Here is a 19,381-nt window from a genome sequence, read left to right on the forward strand (position 1 = left end):
TAACCTAAAGAAAAATAAATGCCATAAAGAGTGAGAAAGAAAATGAAAAAGAATCGTATGTTATAATCCTATATAATAAACATAGGAAGGAGTGAGTATAAAAGAAGAGGATGAATTATGTTTATACCTATTAAAGAGGAATAATAGTAATATTAAAGATATATAGTATCTTATATAAAATTAGAGTAAGCAAATATAAACACTATAAAATAACCTAAATAAAAATAAATATCATGAGAATGAGAAGAAAAATAAAAATTACACATGAAAATTTCTAGTTAGTTAATCTTACTATAGCAGCATACATATCTTCTGCATAATTAACAGAAACACTAAGAATTAGAATGGATGAAAAATTTGTCATAAAAATGTTATATTTTTACACAAAAGCTAAGATAATGTTTTTGCTCTTTAATTTTTTATACTGATATGTTTATAATAAGTTGTTAATTGCTAGTTATTCTAAGATACAATGACATCGTTTGATGATTTCAAATTGACATTGTCAAGAAAAGACTTTTAGTTTCATGAAATAGTAATAAAAGAATATGAGAAAAGTAATGTTCTTAATTAGAGGCAATACACAAAAAAACAGAAGAAGAAAAAATCTCAAATCACAAAGGCCTAATGGTGCAAAACAATTAATCACACTGCTCCACTAATAAACGCCAAGGTAATTCACCAATATAGTAGCATATGACACATCTAAATCAAATTTCAAAAATACCAAATAAAAAAAATACATGTCTGCAGAAGAATGTACTAACATGAATCTTCCAAAAACGACCATGACCATGAGGTTTCTAGGAAGTAGAAGCAAACCAAAAATCTCAATCTTCAGAAGGGTATGGGTATGGGTATAGGTATTAAATTTTCCAATGCAACGGTGACTTGCTCAATTGTGTCCATGATTGTTGCTGAATTGGTTTCTGCAAGAAAGTTTCAGTCGTTTCCACCACATATAAGTTATCATATATTTTAAGTAATCCACGTTATTGAAATTTATAAAGTATATAAAAATCTTACTATTCTTAGCAATCAGGTATTGCAATGATTGAATATTGTTGATGCAGTGAAAGCAAAAGCATAGGTGGAGAAGTTGTGTTGTTGGGTCCATGGATAATCTGCATGAGAAGGTATAAGTATGGAATAAGAACATTGTAAAGAAGGGAATGAAGAATGAAAACTCGTGACTCACTTTAGTATATGCGGAGTATAAATGATGGTGCAAAACATAAATATATTTAGAGAATACAAATAATGTGGTGAGCGAGAGAGAGAGAGAGTTACCTGTTGAAGTTGTTGGATTACCAAATCCATCTATCATCAACTAGAATGCCGGGGATGTGGGAAATTTTGGGCCAAAGCTGTGGGTCCTTCATCTCGCACAGTTTACTCAACAAAGGGCTTCGACTGATGGTGAGTCGTATTAGAGAGGCGGGCAGCTTTTCTCCCTCGATATTCTCCAACTTGGCACATCCATCAATTCTTAATCGTTGGAGGGAGGTGAGGTGGGCAAGTCCCTTGCATTCCAACGTCTCCACACTTTTCATGTCAATCAGTGAGAGAGACTCGAGTGAGGCAGGCAACCAACCTTCCTTTGGGAAACACTTCACACTTATACTCTCTCGGTATGCACCTTCAATGTGAAGATCAGTTAACCCATGAAATTGCGAATTCATGAATGCTGCAGAGATGACCTGTTTCTGGTAGTAGCTGATGCTAAGAGATCTCAGACTACGGTGTGGATCTCCTGTGGGAGACAAATCGATCTCTGGGCATTTCAGTACTGAGAGTTTTTCTAGCTGAGGTGCTGCCATCCATAGCGTCGACACAGATTTCAAGCTCCAGCAATGGTTGATCTCTAAAGAACGGAGACGTGGAAGAGAGCGTGCTACCGCAACAGATTCCATCTTTCCACAGAACTTGATTTGAACACGCACGAGATTTGGAAAAGAATCCAACAACGAGAAGGATGTAAGTGAAGAACAGCTTTTTTCTATTAATAGTTCCTGAAGTGAGTGGTGTTGGCCATCCATTTGGAATTCTAATTCTTTGCAATCACATATCTTCAACTGTTGTAGTGATGGGGGAATAGCACTCACTGGAAACAATATTTGAGAGGAACAACCTGAGATGCGTAAATACGTCAAGCAAGTCAGTTGCGTGAGGGTAATAGCCTCTACCACGGACTGCACTAGATGATCACTTCTTTCAATTGATAGACTACCCAGTAAAGGAGGTAGCTCCCCAATTCTCACTTCATTGCTGCCTCTTATGATTAAAGAGGTCATCCCAGGAGTTCTTGGAACACAATAACTGAGCAGCTCGCAATTCTGGATCTCAAGTGATTGCAAAGATGGTAGATGAATGGGCAAATCTCCTCTCAACATCGGACACTCACTTATGATAAGCACCCTAAGTCGGGGAAATGCATTGAACTCCAATGACTGCCACTCCTCCCACCAAGGCATTGACGAGAACTTAAGTGTTTCAAGCATTTGAAATGGTGTCTCCAAGCAAGATTCATCGTTCTGGCAGAAGTAAAACTCAGCACCCACAATCCCCAGATTTACAAAATTTGAAATTGTAAGGTGCCTCAAAGAGGGCAATTGTCCAAGTGAAGGAAGCATACAACAGTTCCAGCAACGATCCAGAGTAACTTCGGTGATGTTGTAATAAGAAGAATGCCCCAACCAATCTGGAAATGTTGTACCCCTGTAACCCTCGATTTGTAGTTCTTTTAAATCACTGTAAGGTTGTAACTTGTCCAGTATCTCTCTTTCAATTTGGAAATCAACTATATTCTCAGCTTCATCCCAAGACCATCTCAACCACAAAGAATCAATGCCGTCCTTATCAAACATTCTTGCCTCCAAAGCTTCACTGCTATTCACCACGTTCTCCAATTTGGTAATGGTAATTGATTTCTGTAGATTTGTCAGCGCTCCCAATTCTTTGATCTTGTTCTCTTCATGCTTTCCAACAACATAGTTGCTTAAAAAATGCAAACTTTCCAATTTGCTCATACCTTTTGGCATCTCATGTAACCTAGTCCCCCTAATATCAAGACAGCGCAAATTTATAAGATCTTGCATGCTATCCGGAAGCATTTTCAGATTGCAACATAGAAGTAGCTTCAAGGTTTGCAAATTGTATAGATTACCCAAGGACTCCGGCAACGTCACAATGTAGGTCTCAGAGAGATTCAAATAACGCAAATGAATCAGCTCACCTATTGAATCAGGAAGTGAGTCAAGAGGGAAGCATTTGAACGATAAAGCTCTTAGGAACTTCAACTGTGACAACAAGATACAAGGTGCATTTTCCATATTAAATGGGATATGTGGCTCCAAATTGATTTCAAGAAATGTCCTTGTATGCTTTATTCTATCACAAACTTTCAAAAGTTTTGACATTGGATAATCGCCTTTGGCATTATGTGACAAGCGACGAATTTTATCAACCTCAATTGTATTCTGAAACTTTTCAGCTCGGAAATAGAATTCTCTGGCAATGAGCATTGCTAAATCATGCATGATATCATGCATCACAAATCTTTTTCTACGAGTATTATGAGGTTGGAAAAATGATCTCGCAATTAATTCATCAAAATATTCATCACCAACTTCTTCCATAGTCTTTTCTCCTATTGGTTGCAAAAAATTCTCTGCCATCCATAACAAGATCAATTTATTTTTGCTAAATTCATAGTCCTTGGGATACAAGGAACAATAAACAAAGCACTGCTTCAGATGTGAAGGAAGAAAATAATAACTTATTCTTAATGCTGGAACAACATTTATTTCAACATCAGATAGTTCCCAGATCTCACTCTTCATTAACTGATTCCAATACTTGACATCAGAATTTCCACGCAATAAACCTCCAAGGGCTTGAGCTGCCAAGGGCAATCCATCACACCTCTTTACCATATCTCTGCCGATCCTTTCCAGGGTTGGATTCTCCACAGAAACAGTTGAAAGACGTGCATGTTTTGAGAACACCAACCAACAATCTTCATCGGACAATGGAGTTAGTTCATGAGGCAAAACAGTTTGCACCACATAAGCTACCTTTTTACTTCTAGTAGTTATGAGAATTTTACTTCCCTTAACCCCTTTTTGAAAAGGTTTTAGAAGCTTAGTCCAATCCTCATAATTTTCATTCCAGACATCGTCCAGGACAATAAAGAACTTTTGCCTAGACAACTTTTCCTTTAAATCAAGCTGAAGTAAATTCAAATCTGTCAAGTTACAAGAATTCGAAGTTATTGCCTCGATTATAGTCTTGGTGACCTTGACAACATCAAACTCTGCTGACACGCAAACCCAACCTCGAAAATCAAAATTCTTGTTCACTTTATCATCGTAGTAAACCATCTGGGCCAAGGTAGTCTTTCCTATTCCGCCCATGCCCACAATGGGAATGACAGATAAATCACCATCAGCAGCAGCATCATCATCCAACAACAGTTTCAGTATGGCCTTCTTGTCTTCTTTCCTGCCACATATCTCCGATGGTTCAAGGAGAGATGTGGATGTAATTCTCCATGACATGTCCACCTTGGCACTCTTCTCCAGACTAAGATAATGTTTGCGTCTTACAACGGACTCTAGTTTGCCAACTACTTTTTCCATGTTGCCATTATCTTCAATGCACGAATCAACAAGACGAGACCAGAAAGAAGAGTTACCTGGATCCCTTTGAGTGGCAGCAATAGCGGCTTTAGTGGAGAGTTCGTGGAGCAAGTCATCAGCCATGTAGAGAGCATCTTGAAGATCAACAAGCCACTTCTTCACTTTCTTGTCAGTGAACTGCTTCAGCTCAGCATCATCAAGAACAGGTCCAACATCACACAGACAATTCTGCAACCTTTCAAGCAATTCCAGGGCAGAGTTGTTTCCATTGAGGACAGAGTCATCTTCAAGTATTGAAGACAGGTTGTCCAAAACAGCATCAACAAAGGGAGAGAGGTAAGCTCCACCATAGAGTTTTGCAGCCATGACTATATTGAGTCTCAAGTGCGGCGGATGAGATCACAACAAAGAAAGAAAAAGACAAACAAAGGTGATGGATGAGGGAAGAAGGGTTTGCAGTTTAGAATGTAGTCTCTGGGTTTTCTCAAACAGAAGCTAAGGGAAGTGTTTGCTTTGTGTGTGGTGAGTGAAACTGACTTGGTCACTTGGTCTTCATACAAAACCATTTTGGCGGAATAATGCTACTTTTAGGTACACCAAAAAGTTGATGTTGAAAATTCTCACCTTTTCATATTTTATTCTCATTTCCCAATTATCATATTTTAACATATAATTTGTTTCGTTTCCACAAATTTTGTTTATTGATTTATTATAAAGAAAAATAATTTACCTGAAACAATAAATTGTAACAAAAATATCCATATTCAATTATTCATTTTCTTTTTTTTCCATGAATATACATGGAGTTTTTTTTTTTTTTTTTATAACCGATATATCATGTATGTTTTAAAATAACAACTTTGTTAATACATGTTTTTGTGCTTCACTACTTAATTACTGATTAGCGCTGCCTTCACATGTCGTCTTCTTCTTTTATTATTGCTTCTCTTATTTTGATGGTTTATGGTAGAAACTTTCACTTTTATTGATTCTCAAGGATTTTATTGTTTATTTTATTGTTACTAATGGACATACTCTGTAGTGCATTAGCAATTAGTAAACTAAAAATTAGCTGTAGTTCCACTTTATCGCTAGTCAATGGTCATCAACAGATGATATAATTATAGTTATTGGAAAGAAATTTCTATAAGGTGGGGACTCTCTCATTTTTTTTTCCCTACAGATTTAGAAGAATATATCAATGATTCGACTGTATTATACATGTAAATAGCATTATCATTTTGGCTAAACATATATATTGTACTACTATTAGTTTGTCATGTTTTACAACAACTACATGTTTATCTCGCTCGTTTCTATTTGCAGCCATAGTTGAATCTCAACTGAAGCAGATCAGAACAAAGAAAGAAAGAAAGAAAGGTGATGAATGAAAGGGTTGGCAGTTTGCAAAGTACTCTTGGGGTTTTCTGAGGCACAAGCTATGTGAAGCGTTTGGTTTGTGTGGTGATCCAAGGGTTAAGTACCAGTCAAATGACGCAACTAAATTATAGAGTTGAAAAATTAGAAATTTTTATAAAATATGATAAGAATTGAATAACTTTTTTAAGAATTATAATTTTTCTCTCTTTTTATAAAAGGAGAACACTTCCCACTAAATATATAGAAAAATACCTCAATTTTTTTTTTATATTTTTCTCTGACTTTTCTCTTTTTCGATGTTACTTGTTATCTAATGAGATTATCTATTTATTTAAAAATTCTTCTCACCTTAACCATACAATAACTATAGGTGGATAATGAGTATTAGTTTGGACAGTTAATGTTTGATAGCTTATAAGTAAGATAATTTTCTCCTTTCATTTTGTTAGATTTTTATTTCTTTCTCATAAAAATTAACTTTACTCTTTTTTTACATGAAGTTGACTTTGATGAACTTTATGATCGTCTTCTGAGGTGACCACTGATCATGCTGAATGCTAGCACACCACCAAAAATAAATAAATAAATAAATAACATTATGTTTCCTTTTCAGTGATTTCAGAAGACAATTATTTGAGGTTATTTTATTCTCAATCTTAGACAGAATGGCAGAAAATGCTGGCTATTGCTGCTTTGAAGAAATCTTACAGAATGGCAGAGGAAGAGAAGAATAGAAAGCAATGAAAAATGAATCTGAAGTTTGATTTAGTATTTGGAAAATTATTACAAGCCTTGAGTCTTCTACCTAAGTCAGAGGTTATATATATATATATATATATATATACATATATATCTTTTGTAAGCATATTACCAGTTCATCAGTTATACAAAAAAGGCTATATATATATGATTTACAGCAAATTAACATTAGCTAAATCATAATTTCAGCAACAAACTCAACTTTCAACAACAAATTCAAGATGTACTATTACAGCAATGAAATTGAAAGAGGAATAACAGGGCCGAAGCTGAAACTCACCTGGGCAGAGAGACGAAGCAAGCGTTGATGAAAGACCTGGGCCGAAGCTGAAACCCTAAACCCAGACTCACGGCAGAGGAAGCGTTGATGGCCGAAGCAGGTTCACCAGTTAACCGCCGGTTCGCACACTGGTTTTTCGTCAGGCAGTTTTTTATCTAAACCGGACCGGCTACCGATTCCTGGCTAACCCGGTTGAACCAGTTGATCCGGTTCGATTTTCAGAACCATGACTAAATTAACGTTTTGCGCAACTAAAAATTAGTCATGTTAGTTTCCACTAATTCAAATTGCTAATTCCACGAAAACTATCATATCATCATAAGCTGAAATACAAAAATCATCATTTACATAAACACGAGTGTCAAAATATACTAACAATAAGTTATATTACATTAGAATGAATCCGAGGTTCTAAACTATCCAAAGTATCCTTATATTACGTGATTTATAACATCCGTGTGTACAACTCTGTTGATTAATTACCTAAATTTGCCCAAGATGATGATAGTATTCCTATTCCTATTCCTCTCCCAGTGTTAAAGTAACAAATCTCTTCTTTTCGGCTGCATAGAGTTGGTATTCCAAGCACAAATAATAGCACTAAATTCTTTGGTCATGAATCAACCTATCATTTCAATATTGCAGAAGAATCAATAAAATCCATTACCAGTAATCCCCACAGGAACATTCCCCATCTTTGAAATGATGAAATCGCTGCACGTCTCTAAGTATGATTTGCCTACCAAATATGAATGATATAAATTTAGCAGCATTGTGGCAATCCCCACAGACCCGAAGGTTCTTCATGACACGAATAGTTGTTCCAGGAGGCGTATTCAGAAGCCCGAAAGTAATAGCTAGTTTCTCACTGTGATATCTGAGAATAATTTCTTTCTCTTCATCATCCATGTCTGCATGAAAAACTAGAGAGGTGTCAGGTACATACCCAGCCAGCTTCAATTCCTTTACCAATTCGTCAAGTGCATGGTGCAATGCATTCGAAGTTGAATGAACACCATCCCCAGAGAAGAATTCATGCACAATATTGTTGACTTCTATAGAGCTACAACCAGGAATCTTCACTGCTCCTTTGTCTACCATCTTTTTCCTTAAGAAATTCACATCTTCCCATTTTCCATATCTTGCACACAAGTTTGACAGAACAACGTAATCCCCACCATGTGAATCATCCAGCTCAAAGATTCTCTCAGTTACTTGCTTTCCCATTTCAACATTGCCATGGCTGCTACAAGCAGATAGCAATGTCCTCCAGAGAATCGGTGTGGGCTTGATTGGGAGTTCGTCTATGAATTTATAGGCTTCATCTAGGCGTCCAGCTCGGCCAAGCAAATCTACCATACAACCATAATGCTTGATATGAGGAACAATCCCATACTCATTAGTCATACTATGGAAACAGTGGTAACCTTCCTCTACCAATCCATTGTGACTGCAGGCAGACAATACCGCTACAAAAGTTATCTCATCAGGCTGCACTTTCTCCTTCTTCATTTCTTCCAACATTGATACAGCACGGGAACCATGTCCGTGCGTTGCATACGCGACAATCATCGCTGACCAAGCCTGCGTGTCCCCCCTGCGCATTTGCCTAAACACCGAAACTGCATCATCCAAGCTCCCACACTTGGCATACATATCAATAAGTGCTGTGTTCACCTTTACATTGCGATTAAAACCGTGCTTCTTGACGTACTCATGTATCCACTTCCCCAAGTCCAATGATCCAACCAAAGTGCAACATGATAGCACGAGAAGCATGGTGACATCATTTGGCTTAAGTCCACTCCCCTGCAGTTCCCTGAACAGAGCCAACGCCTCATTGGGCCTACTATTCCTAGCATAACTAGTAATGATAGCATTATATGCTACCACACATGGTTCGTCAATCTTATCAAATACTCTCCTAGCAGTGTCAACCTCATTACACACAGTGTACATATTTATCAATGTTGGACACACGTAATTGTTCTCACTTACCCCAATCTTCATAGCAAGGCAATGCAATTGCTTACCTTCCTGCAAAGCCTTAACCTTTGCACAAGCCTTGAAGAGCGAGGAAAATGTGTAACCATCAGGAAGGATTCCGGAGCAAAACACTTGGGAAAACATCAGAATTGCTCTAAACGGGTCATCAGAGTGCACGAACCCACGTGCAATGGTGTTGAAAAGGAGAATATCTGGTAGGGGAATTTGGTCGAACAGGTGGTGTGCATGGTCCAATGAAGCTGGTGTAGGTCTGGCAGTGCATGAATTGATGATTTTGGTGATGACAGTGAGGTCATTTTGGAGATTGGTCTTGATGGTGTAGCCTTGTATCTGCTTCAGTTCCCTGAGAGAGGAGCATTTGGGTATGAGCGAAAGGAGGTATCGTAATGGCAGAAGTGCAGTTGTTGTTGGTGTGTCTGTGTACGAGGGAAATTGTGGTGGGAGTCCAAGAATGGATAATGAAGATGCCATTTCTGTTATTGTGAATCTTCCAATTCTGCTGCTGCTTTTGCATTGAAGTGTTTCAGTGTTTGCGAGTGAATCAAGGACAATCTCAATTGCAAGGATCATAACAACAATTTAACAAATTAACAAGAACAAGACCCGAATAAAAAATCCAACAACTCAATAACAAAAAACAAGGACAATCTCAATCTCAAGGATCACAACAACAACAATTTAGCAAATTAATAATCTGAGAAGAACAAAGCAACCCAATAATCTCAAGGACAATAATAGGTACACAACAACAACAATTTAGCAAATAGACAAGAACAAGACCTGAATTAAAAATCCAGCAAATTAAATCGCAGCAACGTAACAATTTAGCAAATTAAAAAAACACCAGCCGAACAATTTAGCAAATGATCAACTTAACACATTCAAGAACAGAAAATCACAAGGGCTGGAACAGCGAAAACTGGAACAGCAACTTACTAATTAAAACAACAACCAACTAAAACAATAACTGAACAATTAATACAAGAAAGAAGAAGGAAAAGAAATCACCTTAGTTTTCACATGTTCTGAAAATCAACAGAGGAGGGAGAGGGAGCTGGAGCTTTAAAACTCGACGGAGATGGCTGAACGGAGGGCTGCACAGCGGCTGATGAGAGGCTGAACAGCGGCGGAACGGCGGCTGAATGGAGGCTCGAAAATGCGACGGAACAGAGGCTGATCAGAGACTGGAAGACAAGGGCCGCGGAACTGCAGCTTAACGGAGGCTCGAACACACGACGGAACCGAGGCAAACAGAGGGGAAGCATGCGGAAGCGCGGCCAACAAGGGCGGAACAGAGGCGTTTCGACGACGCTGGAGCAGAGCGGACCACTATTCAATCCCACTTTTTATTTGATGGATAAAGTATTCTTCCACAATTCAGAAATACCTAATCAGTCCCCAATCAAACAACTACCTACGTAACTTATTTGGTTATGATAATGTGAATGATGACTATAAAGTGATTCAATGTGTATAGATAAAATTTTCTTAGAAGAGCCTGTTTTAACAATTTGACAAATTTATAGTCTAAAAAGTAATTATTGAAAGAAACTTCGATCTTGAAATGACTACCAAAGAAAATATATATAAAGCTTCTGTAGCGTACTTAAATGGAGTATCTCATTGGTGGAGTAGCGAATTCGTCACTAATGGACTCGAAGAACAAATACTTGTATCATTTAACTTCAGTACTGAAACATTTCGAACCACATCGATTGTTTGACTGCAAATAGATGATGCTTGTACCACTAGAGCTTTGGTAGTGCTCAATGAATCTGTTACTCTTATTTCCTCTTTTGATGAGAATAGTCGCATTGAAATATCTACTTTGGGCGAAATTGGTGTGGAGGAATCTTGGGTGAAGCTTTTCAAGATTGGACTTGGACCCGTTACAGATCTTTGTTATCCAATGGGAATGGGCAACGAATGTGATGTAATATCTTTTATCAGAAACAACAGCAGTGAATTGGCTTCCTTTGATGTCATCACCGGCAAAGTAATTCACAATATTGGACTTGAATCCAAAGTCATCACACAGTTCAATTGGACTTTAGTCATTGAACAAAGTTGCATGTCACTTTTGGCAGTTGGAAACTTACTGAGTTACACTTACACCCTTAGCTTATAACTCATTTGACCTTTTTGATAACAAATCATGTTTAAACAGAAATCAGTGGACTAATTAAAATTCCTTTCTATTTTTGATTTTTTATCTCTTCCTTTTGTGTGTTTTATAGCAGCAAATTAACAAAAGAAAAAAAAAGAGCATGGGACGTTGTTTTGAATGATAAGGAGTTTATTGATGCACTTCTAAGTCTGTGACGTTCTTTGGAGAGAAATCTTGATGATACAGAGTGCTGCCTTCCCATGTCTTCCTATTTTTCAGTGTCTCTCATTTGATGATTTGAGGTGGAAACTTTTATTGATTCTCAAAGATCTTACTGTTACTATTCAAATCTTCACTTATCATTTGTGGGATAAACATAGTTGTTGCTGCATTATTGACTAATTTTTGTTATTTTTCTAACGAAACATGCAATTCTTAAGCAAATGCACAATAAAAGAGAGAGAGAAAAAAAAAAATCTTAGACCATAAAGACTTGAGGATGCAAAACAATTAATCTCATTCCTCCAACATTAATCTTCCAAAAAGGACTATGTAGGGAAGAAAAATAATGTCATGGTATTAGATTGACTAATGATGAATTAAACTCCAATAACAAGGAGCTTCTGTCAACTAATGGAGAAAGAGACTGTAATCAGTTCTTAGAACAACAAGGAGGACTGTAATCAATATGGTAATGATCATTATTGCCACGTGGCTCTCTATGCAACTAATTGATCCCCTTGTGATTGGACCAAAAGAGCCATATCCAAGAACACATGATGAAGCTCATTGAGGCTCCTCTCTATATCAATAACTGTCATGCCTCTCTAAGCTCTCTTGGATATCATGGATTGTTGTTGAATTGCTTTCTGCAAGAAAGTTTCACTCTCTCCTGTTCCCACCACATACAAATTATCATATTTTTTTAGTAATCAAAGTTATTTGAACAGTATAAAGTATATATTCCTTCTTAGGGAACTTTTAAATTCTCATGAAATGATTTTTTTTTTCAAAAAGAAAAAGAAGTTAGTTCAGCCATCCATGCCACTTTTGCCATCAGGTTTCTTAACCACCACTTATATGAAAGCAATCAAGGTGAGAATTCCATTTTCTTTGGAAGTTTTCTATTTTTGGCAGGGACCATGATCTTCTTCAAGAACCTTATTGTCCTTGTCTTGTTTCTCAGAATTACCCACTGAGTATTACAACGATGGAATATTCTTCATGCATCAAAAGCAAAATTGTAGCTGCAGAAGTTATCTCTTGTTGGCTTCCATGGAAAAGCTGTATGAGAAGGTAAAAGTGTTAACTGTATCAGTAAAGAATGAAAGATATAAGACATTTAAAAAAAAGAAGAATAACAATAATGTAAAACATAATGAAGAATGAAAAATTAGTGACTCATACTTTATATGCAGAGTATAAATATTATTAAGATTTGGACTAGTGTTTGAATTTCATGTACAAATTATTACTGTCGATTCACTGTACTAGCAAAATTACAATGAATAAATGCCATCATCTTTCTCTAATTCAGATGATGAGGTCAAATTATGCAAAGCTGAAACACAATTTAATGCAGATTAGTATCATCATTTTGTTTTATTAACCTCCGAAATGACTCCGATCTTCATCTATAATTTACATGGAAATATCTAATTAATTAGTCCTACTATAGCAGCATGCATATCTTCTGCACTATTAACAGAAACACTATGAACTGAAAGATGAATATTTGTCATAAAAATCTTACATTTTTACACACAAGATCATGTTTTTTATCTTTAATTTGTCATACTGATACGTTTATACTAAGTTGTCAACTTGTTACTTGTTCATAGTTAAAGTGAAATCATTTGATAATTTCAAATTCTCATGCCTCTCTTGCATCTCTTGCATTGTGCCCATGATTGCTGCTCTCCCTTGTTGCTGAATTGCTTTCTGGAAGAAAGTTTCACTCTCACCTGTTCCCACCACACAAATTATCATATTTTTTGAGTTATTTATTGGAACATTATAAAGTATATAGTCCTTATCAGGGAATATATAAATTTCCATGAAATGAAATTTAAACTTAAAAAAAGAAAATTAGTTCAACCATCCATTTCAGTTGTGCATACCAATTTTGACATCAGGTTACTTAACCACTTATTTGAAAGCAATCATGGATGAGTATTCCATTCTGTCTGGAAGTTTACATTTTGGCAGCAGGGACCTTGAATCTTGTCAAGAACATTATTAAGCATCAAAAGAAAAACCATAGCTGCAGAATTTATTGTATCTAAAAAGAACATTATTGGATTGTTTATAACGGTAAGATATAATAAATATAGGAATATGAATTCAATGTATTTGGAGGTTACAAATTTATTGGATTCTATTTTTTAGTTTTTTATTTGTATCTAATATGAAAACGTATGTCTAATATCATATATTTTTTGGTTTCGTTTTGATACTCTTTTAATAAATTTGTTTTTTTTTAGTTTTCAAATATTCTTTTCAAAATTTATATTGGTAAAATAAAATAGAATTTGTTTTTAATAATAAGTAAAAACTACAATAATAGTTCTTTGTACTTAGTGTTACTTCTAAAAATTAAAATGATTATTTTTTTTACTAAAGATACAGAGACTCGAACTCGCGACCAATATGGGAGACTATGCCATTTGAGGTATAACTCATTGGCAAAAATTAAAATGATTATAATAAATATAATTATAATAATAAAATATAATTTTCATTTTTTAAACTTTTAATTTATAAATTAATTGTTGCGGTTATAAATTTATTATATTGTTTATAACGGTAAGATATAATAAATATAGGAATATGAATTCAATATATTTAGAGGTTACAAATTTATTGGATTCTATTTTTTAGTTTTTTATTTATATATTTTATTTTTTTTGCTGATTTGGAAATAATAGTTGATTTGGCAAGAATTGAGTGGTTAATTCTAAAATTGTGCCAAGTAAGCAATATTGCTGACATGACATTAGTAGGAGAAAAGAAATGTCTCAAAAGTAATGTGGTGTATGCTTATGTATCTACTTTTATATATTAAAAATAGATTTTGTAGCACAATTACGGAATTACCCATTAATGAAAATTAATAATACACGTTTTTAGGCTCTGCTTCCTTTGTTTAAGATCTGATATAACAAGAGTTGTGAAATGGGGAAAGATAAACAGTTGGTGGATGCATTGCAATCATAAGTGTACCAATCACATGCTTAGGAAAGTCTATGTAACTAACTCTTCATGAAATCATGATACTTAGTGCTGCTTGTTTTTTTTTTTTATTGGTTTGAGCTGGAAACTTTCAAGTTTAGTGACTCTCAAGGATTTTATTGTTTCTATTTAATTGTTCCCTGGTCAGTGGTCACTATTTAGTAGACAAGCTTTGTTGTTGAATTATTTTAGTAGTTCAAGAACATGCTGTAGCCCATTACTAATTAATAAACTAAAAACAAGCTTTAGTTCTACCATATATGATTATCACTGATGATACAATTATAGAGTCAATGGAAAGAAATTTCTATTAGCTGGCAATCTCTCGTTGTTTTAGTTTCATGAAATACTGATAAAAAGAATATGAAAAAAGTAATGTTCTTAATTAGAAGCAATTTTTTGTCCACAATTCACAACAAACAAAAAAGAATATCTTATATCACAAAGGCTTAATGGTGCAAAACAATTAATAACGCTCTTCCAATATATAAACGCCGAGATAATTCACCAATATAGTAGCATATGACACATTTTAATCAAATTCAAAAATCCCGAAAATTCAAATACATGTCTGCAACAGAATGTACCAACATGAATCTTCCAAAAAGAAGCATGACCATGAAATTTCTAGAAAGCAGAAACGAAACCAAAAGTCTCAATGTTCAAAAGGGTAGATTCGAAAAGGAAATAAAGAAGCTAAGGTGTTAAATGGTGACTTGCTCAATTGTGTCCATGATTGTGGCTCTCCCTTGTTACTGTTCCTGTCTTATTTCTCAGCATTCAGCCCTGTGTATTGCAATGATTGAATATTGTTCATGCAGCGAGAAAGCATAGGTGGAGAAGTTTTGTTGGGTCGATGGATAATCTGTATGAGAAGGTATAAGTGTTAAGTAAGGAATGCTATAAGAGATTAATAAGAATGATTGAATGAAGAATAAGAATACTGTAGACAGAATGAAGAATGAAAACTCGTGACTCACTTTATATGCTGAGTATAAATCATGATGAAAACTATAAATATATTTCGGGAATAAGAATAACGTTGTGTGTGTGCATGAGAGAGAGAGAGAGATAAACAGTTACCTGTTGAAGTTGTTGGATTACCAAATCCATCTGCTATCAACTTGAATGGCGGGGATGTGGGAGATTTTGGGCCAAACCTGTGGATCCTTCTTCTCACATCGATTGCCCAGCAAAGGGCTTTTATAGACGCTTAGTTTTATTAGAGAGGCAGGCAGCTTTTCACCCTCCATATTCTCCAACTTGTCACAATGCTGAATAATTAGTTTCTGGAGGGAGGTGAGGTGGGCAAGTCCCTTGCATTCCAACGTCTCCACACTTTTCATGCGAAACAGTCTGAGAGACTCAAGGGAGGCAGGCAACCAACCTTCCTTTGGGAGGGATTTCACACTCTCGCCGTATTCACCATCAATGGAAAGATAAGTAAGCCCATGAAATTGCGAATTCTTGAATGCTGCAGAGCTCACCAGTTTCTTGCTGTAGCTGATTTCAAGAGATCTGAGGCTGCAGTGTGGAACCCCATCCCCAGTAGGAGACAAATCAACCTCTGGGCAACCCAGTAATGTGAGATGCTCTAGCTGAGGTGCTGCCATCCATATTGTCAACACGGACTTCAAACTCCTACACTCGTAGATATATAAAGAACGGAGAGATGAAAGAGAGCGTGACACCACAATAGACTCCATCTTTTCACACTTGTCGATTTCAACATCCTTGAGATTTGGAAAGGCATCCAACAACGAGAAGGATGTAAGTGAATCACAGCTGTTCCGTATTGATAGTTTCTGCAGCGAGTGATGTTGCCCATCCATTTCGAATTCTAGTTCTCCACAACTCTCGATCGTCAACTTTTTTAGCGATGGGGGAATAGCACTCACTGGAAACCATATGTGGGAGGAACAACCTGAGATGGATAAAGACGTGAGGTAAATCAGTTTCGTGTGCGTAATGACATCCACCACGGACTCCACTTGATGGTTTCCTTCAATTGATAGACGACGCAGTGAAGGAGGAAGCTCCGAAATTCTCACTTTATTGCCACCATCAATGTATAGAGTGCTAACTGCAGGAGCACTTGGAAGACAACAACTGAGCTGCTCGCAATTGAAAATTTTAAGTGATTGCAAAGATGGTAGATGATTCGGCAAATCTCCTCTCAACATCGGACACTCCCTTATGGTAAGCTCCCTAAGTCGAGGAAATGCATTGAACTCCAATGAACGCCACTCCTTCCAGTGAGGCATTGATTGAAACCAAAGAGTTTCAAGCATTGGGAATGGTGGTGTCTCCAAACAAGATTCACCATTCTGGTTAAAGTAAAACTCAGCATTCACAATCCCCACACTGTCAAACTCTGAAATGTATAGGTTCTTCAAAAAGGGCAACTGCCCAAGTGAAGGAAGCATTCGACAATTCCTGCAACTACGCAATGTTATTTTGGTGATGTTGTGGTAGGAAGAATGTCCCAACCAATCTGGAAATGTTGTACCCCTATAACCCTCGATTTCTAGTCCTTTCAAATTACTATGAGGTTGTAACTTGTTAAGTATCTCTCTTTCTATTTGGGAATCAGCGGTATTCTCATCTTTATCCGATGACCACCTCAAGCTCAAAGAGCTAATGCCTTCCTTATCAAACATTCTTGCCATCGAAGCTTCACTGCCGTTGACCACATTCTCCAATTTGGCAATGGAAATACATTGCTGTAGATTTGCAAGTGCTCCCAATTCTGTGATCTTCTTCTCTTCACACTTCCCAACAACATAGTCGCTTAAAAACTGCAAACTTTTCAATTTGCTCATGCCTTCCGGCATCTCAGACAGACCAGTCTCTCTAATATCAAGATGGCGCAAATTTACAAGATCTTTCATGCCAACCGGAAGCATTTTCAGTTTTTCACATCGAAATAGCTTCAAGGTCTGCAAATTGTACAGACTACCAAAAGACCCCGGCAGTGACACAATGTAAGTCCCAGAAAGATCCAAATAACGCAAATGAATCAACTCAGATATTGAATCAGGCACTGACTCAAGAGGAAAGCTTTTGAACGACAAAGCTCTCAGGTACTTCAACTGTGACAACATGATACAAGGTGCATTTTCCATATTGAATGGAATCCACTCTTTCAAGTTGATTTCAAGAAATGTCCTTGTATGTTTTAGTCTATCACAAACTCCCAAAAGATTTGACATTGGATAATTGCCTTTGGCGTTATGTGACAAATGACGAGCTTTAATATCAACCTCAACTGCATTCCGAAGCTCTTCAGCTCTGAAATAGAATTCTCTAGCATATGTCATTGCTAAATCATGAACAAGATCATGCATCACAAATTTCTTTTCCTCGGTACTATGAGGTTGCAAAAATGATCTCGCAATTAATTCATCAAAATATTCACCACCAACTTCTTCCATGGTCTTTTTTCCTACTGGTTGTAAAAAATTCTCTGCCATCCATAACAACATCAATTCATCCTTGCTAAATTCATAGTCCTTGGGATACAAGGAACAATAAACAAAGCACTGCTTCAAATATGAAGGAAGAAAATAATAACTTATCCTTAACGCTGGAACAACATTTATTCTGTCGTTGGAGAGCTCCCAAATTTCACTCTTCAGTAAATGATTCCAATATCTGATATCAGAATTTCCACGCAATAAGCCTCCAAGGGCTTGAGCTGCCAAGGGCAATCCATCACACTTCTTTACGATATCTCTGCCGATTTTTTCCAGGGTTGGATTCTCCACAGAAACAGTTGACAGACGTGCATGCTTTGTAAACACCAACCAACAATCTTCATCGGACAATGATCTTAGTTCATGAGGTGAAACAGTCTGCACTAAAGAAGCCACATTTTTGTTTCTAGTAGTTATGAGAATTTTACTTCCCTTAACCCCTTTTTGAAAAGGTTTTAGAAGCTTATCCCAATCACTATAATTTTCATTCCATACGTCGTCCAAGACAATGAAGAACTTTTGCCTCGACAACTTTTCCTTTAAATCAAGCTGAAGTAAATTCAAATCTGTCAAGTTACAAGAACTTGAAGTTATTGCCTCGATTACAGTCTTGGTGACCTTGACAACATCAAACTCTTCTGACACACAAACCCAACCTCGAAAATCAAAATTCTCCTTCACTTTGTCATCGTGGTAAAGCAATTGGGCCAAAGTAGTCTTTCCTATTCCGCCCATGCCCACAATGGGAATCACAGATAAATCACCATCAGCAGCATCATCATCATCCAACAACAGTTTCAGTATGGCCACTTTGTCTTCTTTCCTGCCACATATCTCCGATGGTTCAACAAGACATGTGGATGGAATTCTCCATGACATGTCCACCTTGGTACTCTCCTTCAGACGAAGATAGATTTTGCGTCTTACAACAGACTCTAGTGTGCCAACTATTTTTTCCATGTCACCAGTATCTTCTATATATGAATCAACAAGGCAAGACCAGGAGGAAGAGTTACCTGGATCCCTTTGAGTGCCAGCAATAGCGGCTTTAGTGGAGAGTTCATCGAGCAAGTCATCAGCCATAAAGAGAGCATCTTGAAGATCAACAAGCCACTTCTTCACTTTCTTGTCAGTAAACTGCTTCAGCTCAGCATCATCAAGAACAGGTCCAACATCATACAGACAATTCTGCAACCTTCCAAGCAAGTTGTTCCTTTCGAGGAAAGAGTCTTCTTCTTCAAGTATTGAAGTCAGGTTGTCCAAAACAGCATCAACAAAGGGAGAGAGGTAAGCTCCACCATAAAGTTTTTCAGCCATGGTTGAATCTCAAGTGAAGCAGATCAGATGGGATCAGAACAAAGAAAGAAAGTCAACGAATGAGGGAAGTGTTTGCTTTGTGTGGTAGGTGAAGTTGATTTGACGTGGTTTATGGTCTTCGGACAAAAGCATGGGATGGTGTTATGAAAGATAAACAATTGGTTAACGAATTGATGTGTGCTAA

General features: G+C 36.7%; 3 protein-coding genes across 3 annotated transcripts; all 3 read right to left on the reverse strand.

Moving 5' to 3' along the window:
• Positions 1-515: 515 nt before the first annotated feature.
• LOC130960717 (putative disease resistance protein At3g14460) lies at positions 516-5,171 on the reverse strand. The gene is made up of 3 exons (XM_057886164.1): positions 1,291-5,171; positions 1,027-1,124; positions 516-929 (listed from the first exon to the last, which is right to left on the reverse strand). Exon 1 carries the CDS (start codon positions 5,004-5,006, stop codon positions 1,308-1,310), a length of 3,699 nt encoding a protein of 1,232 aa, XP_057742147.1. The 5' UTR covers positions 5,007-5,171; the 3' UTR covers positions 516-929; positions 1,027-1,124; positions 1,291-1,307.
• A 2,191-nt stretch (positions 5,172-7,362) lies between these two features.
• LOC130960721 (pentatricopeptide repeat-containing protein At2g02980, chloroplastic) lies at positions 7,363-10,450 on the reverse strand. The gene is made up of 2 exons (XM_057886167.1): positions 10,075-10,450; positions 7,363-9,568 (listed from the first exon to the last, which is right to left on the reverse strand). Exon 2 carries the CDS (start codon positions 9,535-9,537, stop codon positions 7,723-7,725), a length of 1,815 nt encoding a protein of 604 aa, XP_057742150.1. The 5' UTR covers positions 9,538-9,568; positions 10,075-10,450; the 3' UTR covers positions 7,363-7,722.
• Positions 10,451-14,917: 4,467 nt separating this feature from the next.
• Positions 14,918-19,381, reverse strand: LOC130960718 (putative disease resistance RPP13-like protein 1). The gene is made up of 2 exons (XM_057886165.1): positions 15,488-19,381; positions 14,918-15,269 (listed from the first exon to the last, which is right to left on the reverse strand). The coding sequence occupies exon 1, from the start codon at positions 19,195-19,197 to the stop codon at positions 15,505-15,507; it is 3,693 nt and encodes a 1,230-aa protein (XP_057742148.1). The 5' UTR covers positions 19,198-19,381; the 3' UTR covers positions 14,918-15,269; positions 15,488-15,504.

This window comes from Arachis stenosperma, chromosome 2 (genome assembly GCF_014773155.1).
Source record: "Arachis stenosperma cultivar V10309 chromosome 2, arast.V10309.gnm1.PFL2, whole genome shotgun sequence".
NCBI classification, from domain to species: Eukaryota; Viridiplantae; Streptophyta; class Magnoliopsida; order Fabales; family Fabaceae; genus Arachis; species Arachis stenosperma.